This window comes from Meleagris gallopavo, chromosome 6 (genome assembly GCF_000146605.3).
Source record: "Meleagris gallopavo isolate NT-WF06-2002-E0010 breed Aviagen turkey brand Nicholas breeding stock chromosome 6, Turkey_5.1, whole genome shotgun sequence".
Lineage (NCBI taxonomy): Eukaryota > Metazoa > Chordata > Aves > Galliformes > Phasianidae > Meleagris > Meleagris gallopavo.
Genome location: NC_015016.2, coordinates 38,922,315 through 38,938,557, shown reverse-complemented (window position 1 = coordinate 38,938,557; position 16,243 = coordinate 38,922,315). Strand labels below are relative to the sequence as shown.

General features: G+C 39.8%; 1 protein-coding gene across 1 annotated transcript in view; it reads left to right on the top strand.

Annotated features, from left to right (window-relative positions):
- Window positions 1-16,243, top strand: part of OSBPL10 (oxysterol binding protein like 10) — a 112,307-nt gene that overhangs the window by 87,446 nt on the left and 8,618 nt on the right. The window contains exons 8-9 of the mRNA XM_031554050.1: window positions 3,004-3,150; window positions 9,311-9,794. Of these exons, the coding sequence (XP_031409910.1) occupies window positions 3,004-3,150; window positions 9,311-9,794 (631 nt within the window). The remainder of the gene's footprint in view (window positions 1-3,003; window positions 3,151-9,310; window positions 9,795-16,243) is intronic.

Genomic DNA, 16,243 nt, shown 5'->3' with positions numbered 1-16,243 from the left:
TTATATTTAATGGGGAAAAGTCATTTACGTGTCTGTCTAATAATTCAGAAAAGCTGCCATTAAGGGATGATCAGTCAGTGTAATCCCTTAGATTTTACTGCATGCTTACGTATAGTTTATACAGAACTGTATACTATTTTCTGTTTGAAGAAATAAAAACTCAGTGGCACTTTAATGACATTTAGAAGATAAGTTATCTTTTGTATTTTGTGGCTGGCTGTGCACACACCATGTATTGTACTTACATGGTGGATTTTTTGTTCATTGGTTTGTTTTAAAGAAAGTTTGCTTTTCTTAAAAGAGAAGTCTGTTTTCTACTCACTTAAAAGGTAATTCATTAATTACGTGGAACAGCAAATGAGAAGAGAACACATACAGGATATTGCTACTGAGCATGACTATTCAGGTCTGATGATATAAGTAGCAGACTGCTACTCGTGTTCTGATTTTCTTGGAAAGTGAGGAAAGCTACAGAGAAGTGATGTCATTCTGCATGCATGAAGATCACCGTTGAGCTGAAAACTCTAGTAGTGGAAGAAGGAGTAGAGGATTTTCTGTGTCCTTATGTGTGCTACTAGAATAGTTAAGATAATAAAAAATACAGTGCTTCTTGCAGTATGTTCATTAAAGATGCTTAATCCCAGTATTACACTGTATTTATTATCCTCCCTAAGGAGCTGGAAGTCTTTCATTTGAAACAATGCAAAAACTATTTCCCTGAATACCTCTGTTGATTCTAGAGCTGCTCCCACCCACTGTGTTCATTTTGTCCAGGAGCAATGGGAGGCAAGTGGCATTTTGCTAGCAGCACTTTGAAAGGCGTGGAAAACTTAATACCTGTTTTAGCAGGCAAGGAAGAAGTGTTTCTGTCCTTGGCTGAGTGTGCAGTCTTCAGGAGCAAAAGAAAATTATATGTTATTCATCTTTTAATTGGTTGATGTGCAGCTTTTTTATTTCTGATGCTGGCTGTTACTTGCAAGTGCTTTCTCTCTCCCTCCCTCATCCAGCCCCCCAGCCCAAACCTGGAGGGCAGCCCAGAGGGACGTCCTTTGGGAAACAGCAGCAGTGTTTTCCCCACGGGAGCCGCCTGCAGTTAAGCTCACTGATCCCAATGTCACATGACTTGCAACGCACGGAGCAGATTGACGTCCGGCACACACACTCAAACTCTTTGGATAGCCAAAAAAAAAAAAGAAGAGGGGGTGGGAGTGAGGAGGGAGGTTCCCTTGCCTTTCCTCAGCACTATTAATTCCGGCTGGAGCTTGTTTGCCGCGTGCTTGTTTCATGGCAGTAACGAAGAAGCAGTGCTTACCCAGTAGCTCAGTGCTCTCAATGAGGTCAAGCTGGATCAAAGGCAAAGCTCCTGTGGAAACGCCTGCTGTAAGTTCTGCTTTTTCCACAGCCCCTCCAAATGAAACGTCGCCTCGACAACAGAGCCGGGCTTCAGTGTTTTATGTCTCCCCTGACTGATAGTTTTGTGTGAGGTTGTCGGGTTTATGTTGATTGAACTTGTCAATAAGGCATCAGCTGCTGTGTGCTTTGGGAGGAAAGGGATTATTGTTCTGTCTTTCTATTTTCTGAGGGAGTGAGAAGAGGAAAGTGTGGTTTTGTTCTTTTGAAAAGCTTTAAGCTGTTGAGGGTACGGCTCACCAGATCTTGTTTTATGTAAGCTACGTGTTCTACTGCCTTAAATAAAGTAATTGTGGGGTGTCTTTTAATTGTCCTTGGATCTCACCAAATAGATATTCTTTTGCAACTAGTTACCTAACATGTATTTAATTAAAAAGATAAAGAAAGTGGAAAGGACTTAATTAAAATCTTGAAAAGGTGCAGCAACTAAATTTCAGCAACATCCTCCTTACACCAGCTGCTCACCTGCGGGGTCACTGACGTGATATTCAGAAGTACTTCCTTTGAAACCTAATCCTGCGCATCAGCTTTTTTTAATGAAACTTTCACTTACAGAGACTTTCAGTGAGCTGAAAATGTTCTCCTTCTATGTAGCAAACTCGCTGTTTCTGTGGGAATGTGATGCTGTGCATGAAGGAATGCTAACTTCTGCGGGTGCTGTTGGCACATTTGCAGCATGGGCTTCTTGGGGAATAATGAAATTCTGGGCTGTAAATTTTTTGAATACGTAACCCAACTTTCATTAAAAAAAAAAATAAAAATAAAACATCTGGAAGGCTTGCAAAGTGGACTGAACAAAAATACTAGCTCCTGTTAGTGTTGTTAATATATTGTAAAACCCCAAGGGAAATAGTGTCACAAATCATGATCCCTGTATGCTGTCAAGTTTCTTTTGAAGGGAGATGGCATGATGTCTTTTGAGCTTCAGCTAGTGTGTCTGCAAAATGGGCAGCATTGTCACTGTTACAGAGGGAAGCAGTGTAATGTTGCAAATGTCAAAGATTCATGGCATTGCCTTACCTCCACTCATCTCTCTCTCTCTTTTTCTTCCCCTAATATGTGTATAGTTTCTTTATCTTCTTCAGTTAATAGTATGGACTATATGGCCAGTGGGTGCTGGCTAATGCTCTGTTTGAGGCTTATTTAGGTGTCTAACTTTAGAACTGGGATAGAAGAATGGGGAAAAGAAAGTGTGAAATCTGGTCTTGCAACATCTGGGTGATACATGAACATGTGCTGAAGATATATGTGCAACAAACTTGTGAAGACTTGTTTGCATTTGTGTACTTCTGTTTATTAAATAGCTTAACATGCTGTTACCTAACATGCTGTGATTGTTTTAATTATTTTTTTTTGTTCTGACATCTGACTGCAGTATAGATAAGAATATAATGTATAAATTAGCGTCTGATACTTAATACTGGTGTTCATGAAGGGATCAAAATACTCTGTGAACCCGTCACTGGCTTTTTATTCATATGTTTCTTTTTCAACAGCTTGTCTTTTTTTCCCTTGAACAGCTTCATTTTAAATGTATGTAGTAGAGAAAATTATTTTTGTCATTTTGGATGGTGATATTCCTTTTCATTTCAGCGGTTAACATCTGAGTTGATCTTAGTTGAAGATGAAGCGACGGATACAGAAGATAATGAAGAGGAAGATTTAGGAGTCATGGAGGATCAACGTAGTGTAATTCTCCATCTCATCTCTCAGCTCAAACTTGGCATGGACCTTACCAGGGTATGGACGCAGTATCTTTTTCCTAATGTGTTTTTTTTTTTTTGTGGATTTAGAAATTTTTTTTTAGAGATTTTTCTTATTTTTTTTTTTTACAAATCTTACAAAACAACTGTATATATCCCACATGTATATTAAGTCAGAGTGCATCAAGCATGTGAGGAGCCGTAGTGTCAGTTTTAAGGAGATTCGTGCTTGAGTTACTGCTTTGTGGAATGAATCCCTTTTAATTACTTGGCAGCTTCAATTAATTAGAAAAAGAACAAAGTAATGGTAAACAGGACAGTCTTCAGTGTATCATAGTGCATGTCTGTGCTCAGCAGCTCAGCAGTTTGACATTCTGTACGTCCTCCTGGTTTTGGAGCCATTATTGTCATGAGCTTATCCATACAGATGTGAACAGAGAAGTAAGGTTACAGAGAGATTTCCCATAAGTAGTTATGAAGCAGCTGTGCAGATTATTTTCATGGGCATTTGCGTATTTTGAAGAGTTGCATCTGCTTTCCTTTTGATCTTATGTATTAATCAAAATCTATTTTTACTATTTTGTACAAAGTAAGACATTCTCAATGTAGTCTTCTCTGCTTCTTCTAGAACAATTGACACTATTTATAAATACTTACATTTTTAAGACTGTGCAATTCCATGATCTGTTCCTAAGTATAGCTATTGAATAGCTACTGGGAAGTTAATGTTTTGTTCTAAAGAGGACAAATTTTTCATCATTTAATATGTTCATAATTTATACTTGTCACTTCTTAGTACATCTGGTGTTGCGTACAGTTCATTTTTGTTTTGTTTCTCTGTCATTCTTCAATAATTAATAGCTCTTCCTTTTTTCTGTTTTGGTTGGCTATGACTGCTGGAATCTGTGATGTTTAAACTAGACTAAGATTCCTTATCTGTTAGTTTTGTGTGCGTTGAAACATTCTGTCTTCCTCAGTGAATAAGGCTTTTCTTTCTGATTCCTGGTGTCATCTTTTTGTCTTAAGAGGCAAAAATCCCAGATGCACCATTGATGTAAATAAATTTCTGTAAATAAATTTCTGTAAATAAGAGAAGTGTAGACATGTATATGAAGAGTGGGTAGGTAAATGAATACGATAACCTATTTGTCATGCAACATTCTTGGAGCATGGTTTTTGAGGGTAGCAATGAATATCATCCGATCTGTGCTATGGCAGAATGTTAGTGTGCATGAATGTGTGTATAATGCCTACAACCTGAAAAGAAGAGCAGGCATATGGCAGAGTTAGATCTCTCTCGTGTGTGTGTGATGCATGACTACACATATGATGAGTATTGATGAGACGTGCCACATGTGCACATCACTTTTCTGACCATTTTAAGGATTAAAATAAAAAATTACAGGACAGCTGTCTGCATTTTTTTTCTTGTTTTTTATTAACTTTGCTAACTGACATGAGGCCCTCAGGGCCACAGACGTGTGACAGTAAAGCTCAGTTTGTTGGCTGTACCGCTTACTGTTCATTATTCCTGTGGAAGTCAGATTTCAGATAGCCTTGGTGCTAGTCAGCTTCTGCTGGAAGTGCTTATGACACAGTAGTTGCTAACATCAGAGGATATTTTTGTACGTTTGCATTTTCCTCTGCCTTCTTCCCTAGGGTTGTTTCTTTTTTTTTTTTTTATGAGCTAGGGACTGTAGGATGACGTGCACGTGAACAAATAGCTCTTCTTCTGAGCCCTTACTGACTTTTGGTTCTGGATGCATAATCATTATTTTCTTGAATCACGTCAGAGGAAACAACATTACATTAGTGCTGGCCTTGCTTGCAGTGACATGAGTCTCCTACAGTGATAATAGCCACATTTAGCGTCGTAGAGGTGTTTCACTTTTGAAACGTGTCATGCTGCCATGCCTTTTAATGAAGAATTAAGCAGTAAAACATCGCTGTGAAATAAAAACCTCACAACGAAGAACCAAATCTGCATGGGGACTTGCTAGAACTGACTAAACACTATGGTGGCTAAATGGACTTCAGCAGCTGCTGGAGAGATGGGGGAGCAGTTTGTAGTGGCAGAGCACAGCACAGCACTGATGCCTTGGACTGGTTTCAGACTTTACACTTCGCTTAAAATTGTTATTTATGGGGAGGAGAAGAAAAAAAATAGAAAAACAAAAGGAAAACCCTGCCACACTTATAAATTGTTTATTATTTGGACTTTTCAAAAACAAAAAACAGTACCAGAAATCTCTTCTAGCCTAATAAATGTGTTGGCAAATGGCTTCTGATGGGTGATTGCTCACCCCATTCCCTTACCTTCCCTATGCATCTTAACTGTACTGAAAAATAAGGGGCTGCCGTTCAGAGTGGAAGTGTTACTGGTAGTTCTGCAGCCTATCAGCCTGTTGTAAGTAAGTTCTGCAGTTTGTTCACAGTGTCTTATGGTTTAAAGTTGCAAGATAAATGCATATTGTAATTAAAAACATAAGTGGGTGGAAAAGACCCTTATTTTACTCCCACAATGAGGCAGATGACCGTAGAAGGCTTTTGTCCCTCTAAGGTGGTGAAAATCCCAGCATGGGGTGTGCTGGTCAGGTTTCTGAAAGAGTGGGTTACAGTGCTGACACCCATCTTTTGCCTCCCAGTAAATCATGGAAATGGTAATAAGTATCTTTATTTGTAAGAACTTATGCTGTACCTTTCTCAGTTGCATTCAGACCTGATTAAGTATGTTGAATTCAAACCTATCCTCTTTTTAATATCAAGGGAAAGGGAAGGATATCATTTAAACAACTTGCTTTTCACAGGGAGACCAAGAATGGAAGTCAACGTTTTAGTGCACCATCAGGCAATTCTTTGCTTTAGACTTTGGCAATTTGATATTTATTTTGGAGAGATTCTGCTGTCTGTTTAGTTGTTATGACAGCTTTTCCTCATAGGAAAATATGAGATAGTGTTGACCTAATGTAATTTAAAAAAAATGAGAAAAAAAAAAAATCCTGTTGTGGTCCAAAAACAATATAAAAGTAGATAGTAATTGTATTTTTCTAGACTGAGTTTGGCTGCTGAAGAGTCCAAAAACTCATTCGTTTGAAAGGTAGAGTAGTAGCAGAAGTGCATGGCAGGAAAATTCAGTATGCCTTCCAAACTTGTTTGTTTCTATTTGTTTTATTTTCCTGAGGAAATCAAGAAGGGATGAGTTACAAACAAAAAATTTCTGGTGTGATTTTCTGACTCTGTTAGAGGGTGATGGTGTTGCATACTGAAGATTCCAGGCAGTGAGATTACTTTGTAAGGGGCAGTGTTTTCTAGATATTTTGTAAAGCACTAGAGCTTTGTAAGCTTTGAAACTCAGCTTCTGTATGTACTTATGCCTCCTTTTGAGGAAACAATTCAATTACTCTGTTTTGCAAAGGATCCTTACCTGCTACAATTGAGGGTGCATTTTCCATTGTAATTGGGGCTTTCGAAGCAAGGTCATGTGAGCTGGCTTTCACATTTCAAATTGATTACTGAAACTGAATAACAAAAATGTCCAGTTTTTCATTATGTCTCCTTAGTGATTGTGTTGGCATGGCTGTGTTAAGTGTGTAGATGCAAGGCAGCTGGTGTCTGAGAGAGTGGGTATGGGGGCTGTGTTTTCACAGTCAAGCCAACAGGATGAAAGCACAACAGTCTTAATGTTGTATCATCAAATTTGCATAATCTTAAGCATAGCCCATTGCTTCCTTTTCTTCTCCTCCATTTGTGCTAATAAAGGTCACTCTTAGAGTTGGCCAGTTGGACATGAAGAGAGACGCAGTGCTTTTTATTCAGATGAGTTTCCCTGCCCTTTCTATTCTATACAGTGATAGCCACTGCTGGCATTTCTAGACACCAGTGGTAGGCTTTTTCTGTGTTACTGGCAGTTTCCCCTTTGATACCCTGGTACAATTCATATTAAAATGAGATTCTGTCGCTAATGCTGAATTGAGTTTTTAAAAATGATATCAGAAAACGAATATTTGGTCAGAGTGAGAATGTTGCAAGGAAGAAAGAGTTGTTTCAAGAGCTAAAAATACTGTAAGAAGATCTCTTTCTACTTTTACTTCCAGATTTTAACTTTCACCTTTAAAAAGCAATCACCTCAGCTACTCCTCCACCCATCACAAAACCACAGGGCTCTGAGGACGGTATTTGGCACTCAGTAGATTACCATGAATAGTGTAAAATTAAGGTCTTGACATCTTTTGGGGACTCATTAGTTTAGTAATAGAAACTGTGTAGAGTCCTCAAGTGTTACAGAGTCTGAGGAATATTACAGAGAGAACTTCTCTTGATTTATGTCTAAACTTGTAAAAATATTAGCCAAAGAATGACTGTATTATTTATACTCACACATGCACAGAAGGAGAGAGAAAATGAGCATGCATGTTACCAAATGGAGCAGCGATCTGGTTTTGTTTTGTGGGGGCATGATGACTTACCGTGAAGGAATTAAGATTGTTTGAGCCATCGTGAAGAGATGTTTTTTTTCACACTTGCGAGTTTTCTTTAGAAAGAACTAAATTCTGAATAAAAGTTTGATGGCTTCTGTTCCATTAACTATGGGATGCATAGGTCTGAACCGTGCTTTGGTTTCATGTAGAATAATACGATGAGACGAAAGGGCAGAGCAAATGTATTTGTTTGAAAAGTGATTCTCTGTGTGTTCTGAATAACCTTCCCTTTTGGGGAAGGGAACAAGCAAATATGGAGGAGAGTTAAAGGGGAAAAGGAAGCGAACTGGAAGAGAAAAGCTAAAGAGCTACTTTAATAGAGGACAGCAGTAGTTCTGTACCTGGCATCACCGACCCATTTGACTCCAGAGGGATATCTGTGCCAGAAATCCCTTGTTGGCTGCACAGCAGTGAGCTCTGAGCTTCCCTGAACAAGGTATGGAGGGCAGGAGGAAGAGAGAATGTGGGAAAAATGGAGAGAAATAAATTATTCTAGGTCACTCCAAGAAGTTTTATGAAAACTTCCAACAAAGCATTATTCCTAAGGGGTGGGGGCATTGGTGACATCTGTGCTGCCAGATGAGCCATTCGAGATCATGCCCAATTCACTCGGGACGGCTGCCTGCCATGCAGCCTAACTCGCACTCAATCCCAGCATCCCTCTAGGCCCCATGGGCCTCTCTAGTCCCAAGACACTGATGTAACAGCTTGTGCATTTTTGTTTGTTTCAACTTGGGTGAAATAAGGTAGAGGCACGCAGTGGCTTCCTGCAATCATGTGGTGGGGGATGAAATGGAAGAGGAGTGCCACATGCTCTGGGGCGACTGGAGAATGGAGTAGGAAGGTCAGGCGGAAACAGTGATAGGGTATGGCAGACATAGTCTCAACCTGAAGCATTTTCCTGCCTTAGAACCTCTTGGGAAAGGCCTTTGGTGTGATTTTATCCTTGGAAACAGACTCAAGATTTATCTTGGGTTGGATCTGGTTGGCCTGATTGGAAGGGACTTAAAGGGAACAGAGTTACATATGCATGCACAGCGGGTGGCCAAGGACCTGGGAGTGAAACTGGGAGCCCAGGCGCTTGAGGTACTGGATAGCTGTACACAGTACAGAGAACTAATGATGCCTCTGCGGTTTCTAAGGACCCAGCCAAGGAGTCTGGCCAGGACCAGTCCACGTGCTACAAGCTGAGGTTTGTGGCTGAACAAACTTTGTCACTTAGATTAGGATGCATATGTTTATATGCAAAACCCATCTTCTTAATGGTTCGGGAACGTGTGCTTTTGTTTTGGGGGGTTGTAGTCAGTTGGGTCTGTTGATGCTAGAACTAAATCAGTTTACATCAGAGTATGGGGTTTTTTCTGCCTTGTGAACCAGGAGAGCAATGTGAACAATAGTTTGTTTATTAACTGAGAGGAGAGGAAAAGGAGAATTTCCACGTGATCGGAACAGCACATCCCTGTTGCATGAGCTACTATTGAGAATCATAATGAAATAGGAAGCAGCCGGCGCAGCTATCAAGGCTGCTGCTTTTTCCTTTACCCATTATATACACTGCAGAGGAAGGGAAATTGCTGTTACAGAGGGAAGGAAAATACATTATATCCTGAAACTTGGCTAGGCCAGAATTGCAGCTGTCTTAACTGTTCTCCCCCCCTACCCCTCTCTGTAGTATGATCATGGGGAAATCATATCTGCCTTTGTCTGCTTTGCATACAGGTAGTGCTTCCAACATTTATTTTGGAGAAAAGATCCCTGCTGGAGATGTATGCAAATTTCATGGCCCATCCAGACCTGTTTTTGTCAATTGCAGCTGGAGCCACTCCTGAGGAAAGAATTATCTGCTTTGTGGAGTATTATCTAACAGCTTTTCATGAAGGCCGAAAGGGAGCTGTTGCCAAGAAGCCCTATAACCCTATAATTGGTGAAACGTTTCATTGCTCATGGGATGTGCCTAAAGATAAAGTGAAACCATTCAGAACTAATGGTGCCTCTGCGGTTTCTAAGGACCCAGCCAAGGAGTCTGGCCAGGACCAGTCCACGTGCTACAAGCTGAGGTTTGTGGCTGAACAAGTGTCCCATCATCCACCGGTATCTTGCTTTTACTGTGAGTGCAAGGAGAAGAAAATGTGTGTGAACGCTCACGTATGGACCAAAAGCAAGTTTATGGGCATGTCAATAGGTGTTTCTATGGTAGGTGAAGGTAAGAAATGTGATTTTATTTTATTTCTTGACCTAATGTTATTAGAGTCAAAACAACAGAAATGTGTATTTATATGGGATGGTTAATTATATCTGAAATATGGAATCATAGAATCACTAAGGTTGGAAAAGACCTCATCTTGTCCAACCATCTACCTACCATCAGTATTTCCCCACTAAACCATGTCCCTTAGTACATCTAACATGCTTCTTGGTCACCTCCAGGGATGGTGACTCAACCACCTTCCTGGGCAGCCTATTTCAGTGCCTGACAGCTCTTTCAGAGAAGAAATTTTTCCTAATACATGGTCTAAGCTGCAGTAGCAATTGACTGAGGACAGTATATTTTGTAAGAACAGTTTTAGTTTTCTTCTTCACTTTTAAAGTAATATCCAATTAGATATTGGAGATTTACAACTGGAGCAAAGAAATAAGTAAGCAAAAGCATTGGTATTTAAGCTCAACGTTCTTACAGTTTCAATAAAGAATCATGGCTTCTGTAGTGCTTACTATAGTAGCGTATTGTCTCAAGTTTTGTGATAAGCCAAATAGTTGCTATCAATCACAATTTGCTGTTTCATATGTACACATTCAGCTTTGTGATAAACTGCTGCTCAACAGGAATTCAGAAAAGCAGGGAGTCAGCGAATTATTAATGTGTGATATGAACTGATAAACACGCCTGTATCCATCTTGTTACTGACTGCTAATTTATTAATTTAATGTTTCAAAACAGTTTTGTCCCTCTTGATATTTGAGGGTAATCTCTGTCTGTCGTATTTATTCCTTTTTGTTAACTAGGTTTTAGGCTGTGCTCTTAATAGGTGATGATAGAAACACCAGAACAACTTAGAGTGATTGTTTATTTTTGCCATTATGCTAAATAATATCAACATTGAAGATAGTAACAAAGGAGGGTGAGGACAACCATTAGGGTGACTGAAAAAAAAAACGCACCCTGATATCTGAGAGCAGACAGATATGTTCTGTTGTTTCTACTGGAAGTAAACAACAAAGTCAAACAGTAGACATGGCTACAATAGCTTCTTTCCTGATGTCAATATATTCACTTTTCATACCTGAACCTTGAAACTTGTTCATTTTTGGATCTGATGTTGTGGTAGTTGTGATAGTTGAAGTCTATAATAGTGCTGCTGTTTTCCTTTTCCAGAGATTTTGGTATTTTAATATGGGGTGAAGGGAGTGTCAGAAGGGAAGCAGGTCCTTTTGTCCATCTCCTTATTGTCCTATTTCCAGGCCAAGCCATTGGTTTCACTTGTCTCATTTTTCTGGTACATATCCAAATCTGATACTGTTTTCCGAGTGAAGGAAGCTGGTTAGTAGAATTACAATCAAAAGCAAAGCCTTTCTAGCAATGAAGAAATTTCTCTTTCTTGCTGCTAGCACACAGTTCCCTGGGATTGGGGTTGTCTACTGTGGGGATTATTTAAGACTTCAAAGTCCTGATGTGTCCCAGTTTTGAGAGAGAAAAGGGTATAGGAATTAGCTGCTTCCCCACTCCAATGATTGTTTAGTGTGCATTTGTGAGAATAAATTCCCTTCCTATGTGATCCCGGAGAGGTGCCATCAGTGGAGGCGTGCTTTGGGGAGCATCCGTAGTGATAAACCCTTTTAGTGCAAGGTTTACCACTGTCTTTATGATGAACGTTTGTGGAAGAAGTTTGGGCTTACCAATTTATAGCTGTCATTCATCTTTTTTGTTCACATAAACAATGCAGAATCGTGTGGACTCATGGTGACAGCATTTCTGTGAAGTGATGGAGAAACGCCAGTGCAGCCCAGGCATTTCTGTTGTGTGTTGAGAACCAGCAATAAGCAGCAGGAAATTGTACCAGCGAATCTTTTCTATAATCTGAGAACAGACAGCTCAAATCTGGCAGCCTCTATTGAAAATGTTTGCTTGCTGTGTGGTTTCTTCACTCAAGACTATACTTTGTTCCAATATAGATTTTTTTCCTTTTATTTTAGTCCCAGGGAGGTCTTCCTGATACAGTTGGTGTATGGATTTGTCAAGCTGTGCAAAAATGAAAAGCTGCTGCTGATTCTCTCTATCATGTCTTACATAAGTACGAATTCTGTGTTAGATTGAGGTCAGCATGAATGCTGGGGAATATATTGCTGAACCAATAAAAAGTAGCCGCTGGGCTTATGGTGCGGAAGACTGTGTTTGTATTTACGTGTCTGGTGGAGCAGAGCCCAACAATTTTTTGACATGAAACATCATTTGGAGGGTTCTTGATATTTTAGGACAGTGTACGCATTGCTGCATTTCAAATGGAGGTGGTTGTCTAGCAAAAAGTAGATGATGAAAAGGCACACTATTACTCAGAAATTGTAGAAAGAGGTAGTAGAGAGGTAGAAACTAAAGCTAGCTACTAGAAGAGGCTTTCTAACAGTAAGGTTGGCTACAGGATTGTATAATCTTACTATTAGAAGCTGTTAAAACATGATTGATCAGGTTTCTCGGGAGTGATTTAAATATGACTGCTTCTGGGGAAAGGCAGATTGACATCTCATGAATCATTGAAATCCCTGTTTGGTGTTTTCTTGTGCTTCTTTTTTTGTTACTCTATAGTGAATGACCTAACTAATCATGTTATGTTCATACTTTTTTAATCCTGTCCTCCTTTTTTAATTTTCATTATGAGCATTCAGCTTTTTTTCCTTGCTCTTGCGGGATATGCATTCAGTGATGTTGATCAGTGTTTAAGATAATCTATCAAGTTATTTCTGTACATGTAGATGCCTTTGAATATTTGCTAGATTAGTTTGGATTCTAGATTCTGAAAAGGCAATTTTCTTGACTTCCCATATGTGTATGTCCTTTCTGAGATGATACTCAGATCATTCTGGTGCTCATATGACAGTTTCATTACCCTGTGTATTCATTCAACACTGCTTGATGTATGTGGGGAAGAAAAATCCTTCCCCACAGAGCAACAGGGAGGCAAACTGCTGAATTCACGTAATTTAGTGGTAGCAGTGACTATCTTACTCTACTTAAGGTATTTAACAGAATCCTTTTGTTTACCCTCTGACTTTGTTGTGACCTTAGCATTGAATGCAAATACAATGTGTGGTGTATGTGGAAGCTATCTTCTGAAGGGTTTTGTGGGTATGTGGCCTCCAAATATCTGAGTCTTTATATTGCACTTCGCTATTTAGATAGGTAGTGTAGTACTGAACATTTGGACCTATATAGTGTAAGGAATATGCTGATAACATTTCTGTGGCTCTTTTGCAAGGTTGTGCTTTCAACTTGTCACAATGTCCTGAGATGCGCAGCACATGCTGCTTTTTATGCCTTGCTGAAATAGGATGCAGCAGAGCTGCCAAGGCTTCTATAGTAAGTTAAATAATGAGGGGATTTGGCAGCAGTGTGGCTCTGTCATACAAACGTGTTCAAATTGTGCAATTTTTAGTGTATGTTGCAACTCAAAGTTACTAAGATTTTCTACTATGATTTTTGTTTATTAACTCCAGAGATGCAGAATGAGTAGACAGGCAATGCTGGAAGTCCATAAGAGAGGCAGTTTTTTATGTTGGCCTTCATCTTCGGTTATGAGAGCTCCAAATCTGGTTTGCTAAAGAGAATTCTTAACTTCTTCACTGTATGACAAAAGTGTTCTTCAGAGCAGCCAGAGCTGAGTTTCCCCAGGAGAAGGCAGAGTTAGAAGAGAGAGCATTTTGCGTGTAAGAATTCACGTTGCATGCACAGTCCCTAATTCTGATTAATGTTAATTATGTACTAATGAGAGAGCGAGGGGTGGGAGGAGGGTGTAATGAATAGAATTGTATTAGGATTTAAATTAGCAGGGGATGGAAGAGTCAGAGTAAATATTTAATGTGCTTTACATGGTCCAAGGAATCTTCAAACAGATTCTGATTGTAAGATAAGGGTTTTCTGGTAGAAAACGCTCACCGTCTGCTTCTAGTCTGTCCTTGGTTTTTGTTGCAAAGCAGCAAAATCCAACAGAAAGCATTATCTTTGATTCACGGGTTAATTTGCAGCTCAGGCAGTTTAAGTGGATTGCTCAAGTGGCTCAGTTACATCTTGTGTTTTTACTACTTTTTTAAATGCTGTAAAAACTCCTGAGATGCATGCTTTCAGAAATTATTTCTTAAAACTGAAATCAACCTGGAAAAAGACTGATAGATAGGGAAAGGCTCAGTGCTCTTTCCAGGATAAATACAAATGAAAGCAACAAGTGTTGTTTTTCTTAGTTTTTTCCATTCACATGTATGTATGTGCATGTGTTTGTGCATGTAACAAAGCATATCATTTCCCTTTCTGAGGCATTAGTGACTTGTTAATTCACCAGCTCTGCTCCATGCACCTGGAACTAACAAAATATTTCCCTAGCATTAATTTTTTAAATTAATATTTTTTAGCCTAGTGCTTTCAGATCTTTCTGTATGATACGGTCCTCATTACTGAATTTAGCAAATGTGTCCAGCTTTTGGAAAACAAGCAGTGCAAAGCAGCATGCTAGAACATTTGAGACAAGGGCATCTTGTGTGAACTGTGGTGGCTGCTGATGGGCTGCATCCATGTGCTTCATCCCAGTGTATAACTCAGTCTCGTTTGTGCCCTGTTATGAATAATGCAGACTGTGAAGAGCCAGTTAAATCAGGAAAGTGCCCTCGGCCATTTATGACCCACATACCATTTGTTGTTCAGATTGATCTCCGAACAATCAGTGGGAAGCATTAAATTTCACATGCCTCTTCTGCAGTTGTTGATCCAGAGTCTCCTCTGGGTATTCCGTCAATATGTGTTACTGGAAAATCAATTCGCAAAGCTACAGCATCAGCGAGGGACGTGTAACAGTCAAATGGGCAAAATGATATGCCACGAACGTTGCTTCCTTTCATGTGGGCTGGGGAGGCATGGAAAGGAGCGTGTCCGTGAATGTGTTGCCTTAATCAAAGCAAGAGTAAATGGTGTTGAGGATATTTCAAGGGGAGATATCAGAATTCAGCGCTTGTTTACAAAAAATTCACCCTTCTCTATGGGATTTTGTTCTAATAATACGCTAGATTACTAAATTCACTTTTCTTCCCAGAGTGCTTATGTGATGCATTCTCCCTCTATAATGGCTGTCTATAAATACTTAACGATTTCTTGAAGGAATCTGCAGTTTCCAAAATCATTGTTTGATATGAGAGGAGGAAACTTCAGTTCAAAAAAAAAAGGGGAGAGGGGGGGGAAAATCTTTTGATGATTTTTTGTGTATATTTGTAACCATTTTTTAAAACTCAAAATAAATGTTCCCTTACAGCTGGGGAGCAAGAGAAGAAAACATAGCCCACAGATGGCCTACCTGAATTTTTTGAAGCTCGATCACTTAACAGCAGATGTTGAAAGTACAGAACTCTTTTAAAAGTAACTGTTAGGTTTTCTTTTTATTGCCTTTTAATTTCTCAAAGTAAAGTTGGGGGGCTAAAATGTGAACTCAGATGGCGGTAGCAGTTATATCTGTTGTGTCTTGGCATCCCTTTGGCTTCTTCAAAAAGAGATGTGGCTGTTAGCTCAGGCCCAGTGGTGCAGCTGCAGTCCGTGTGTTGCTTCAGGCATGTGAGGTTTTGCAGGTGGGCTCTGCAAGTGTTAGAATGGGAAACTGGTGGTCATCTGTTGGTGCTGAAAGCGGTATCAAGTTGTGGATATTTCACATCTTTCCTTTGTTATTCTTTAGGTTGTAATTAATGAGCTGGAGCCATGTTTCAAGAGAGGTAGCACTTCATTAAAGAAATATATTTATTGAGATGTTTAAGGAATTTAAGAAAAAAAAAAGTGAAGCTACTAAATGCTGGAAATGCTGCTAAGCGAGCTGGTTCAATTTTTAATACATAACCTGCTGTGGTTGTTAAATATTTACACTGAAGGTCACCGCTATTATTTGCCATTCACTTTTCGGTATGCTTGGCACTGATCATTAGAATTCTGCATCCCTCCCATTCCTGCATGGAGAAGTAGAGCTATCGATCCCATCAGAGTGATGAAAGCAAACTTGTGCCAATGCAGTTTTGATCCTCTCGTGTCAGAGGAAGGTGCCTGGGCCCTGAGAATTAGAAGGCTGTGGGAAATGGGGAGCTTCTGCATCCTTTTGCTGGCTGATGGGCTTGGATCTAAAACCTTTACAATCTTCCATTTGGAAATTGTGCAACCGCAGACATTTAGCTTCTGTGTATTTGTAGCCATTATAGAATCATAAAAGCAAAGAATTATCTAATATTCTGTGTTGAGATCCACAAGGACCTTGAGTGCAGTCCTGGCTGCACACAGCCTCTCCCAAAACCCAAACCCAGTATTTGAGAGCACTGTCCAAACGCACCTTGAGCACTGCCCTGGGCAGGCTGTTCCATGCCCACCGCCCTCTGGCACAGACCCCGTCCCTCACCCCCAGCTGCCCCTCCCGTGGCACAGCT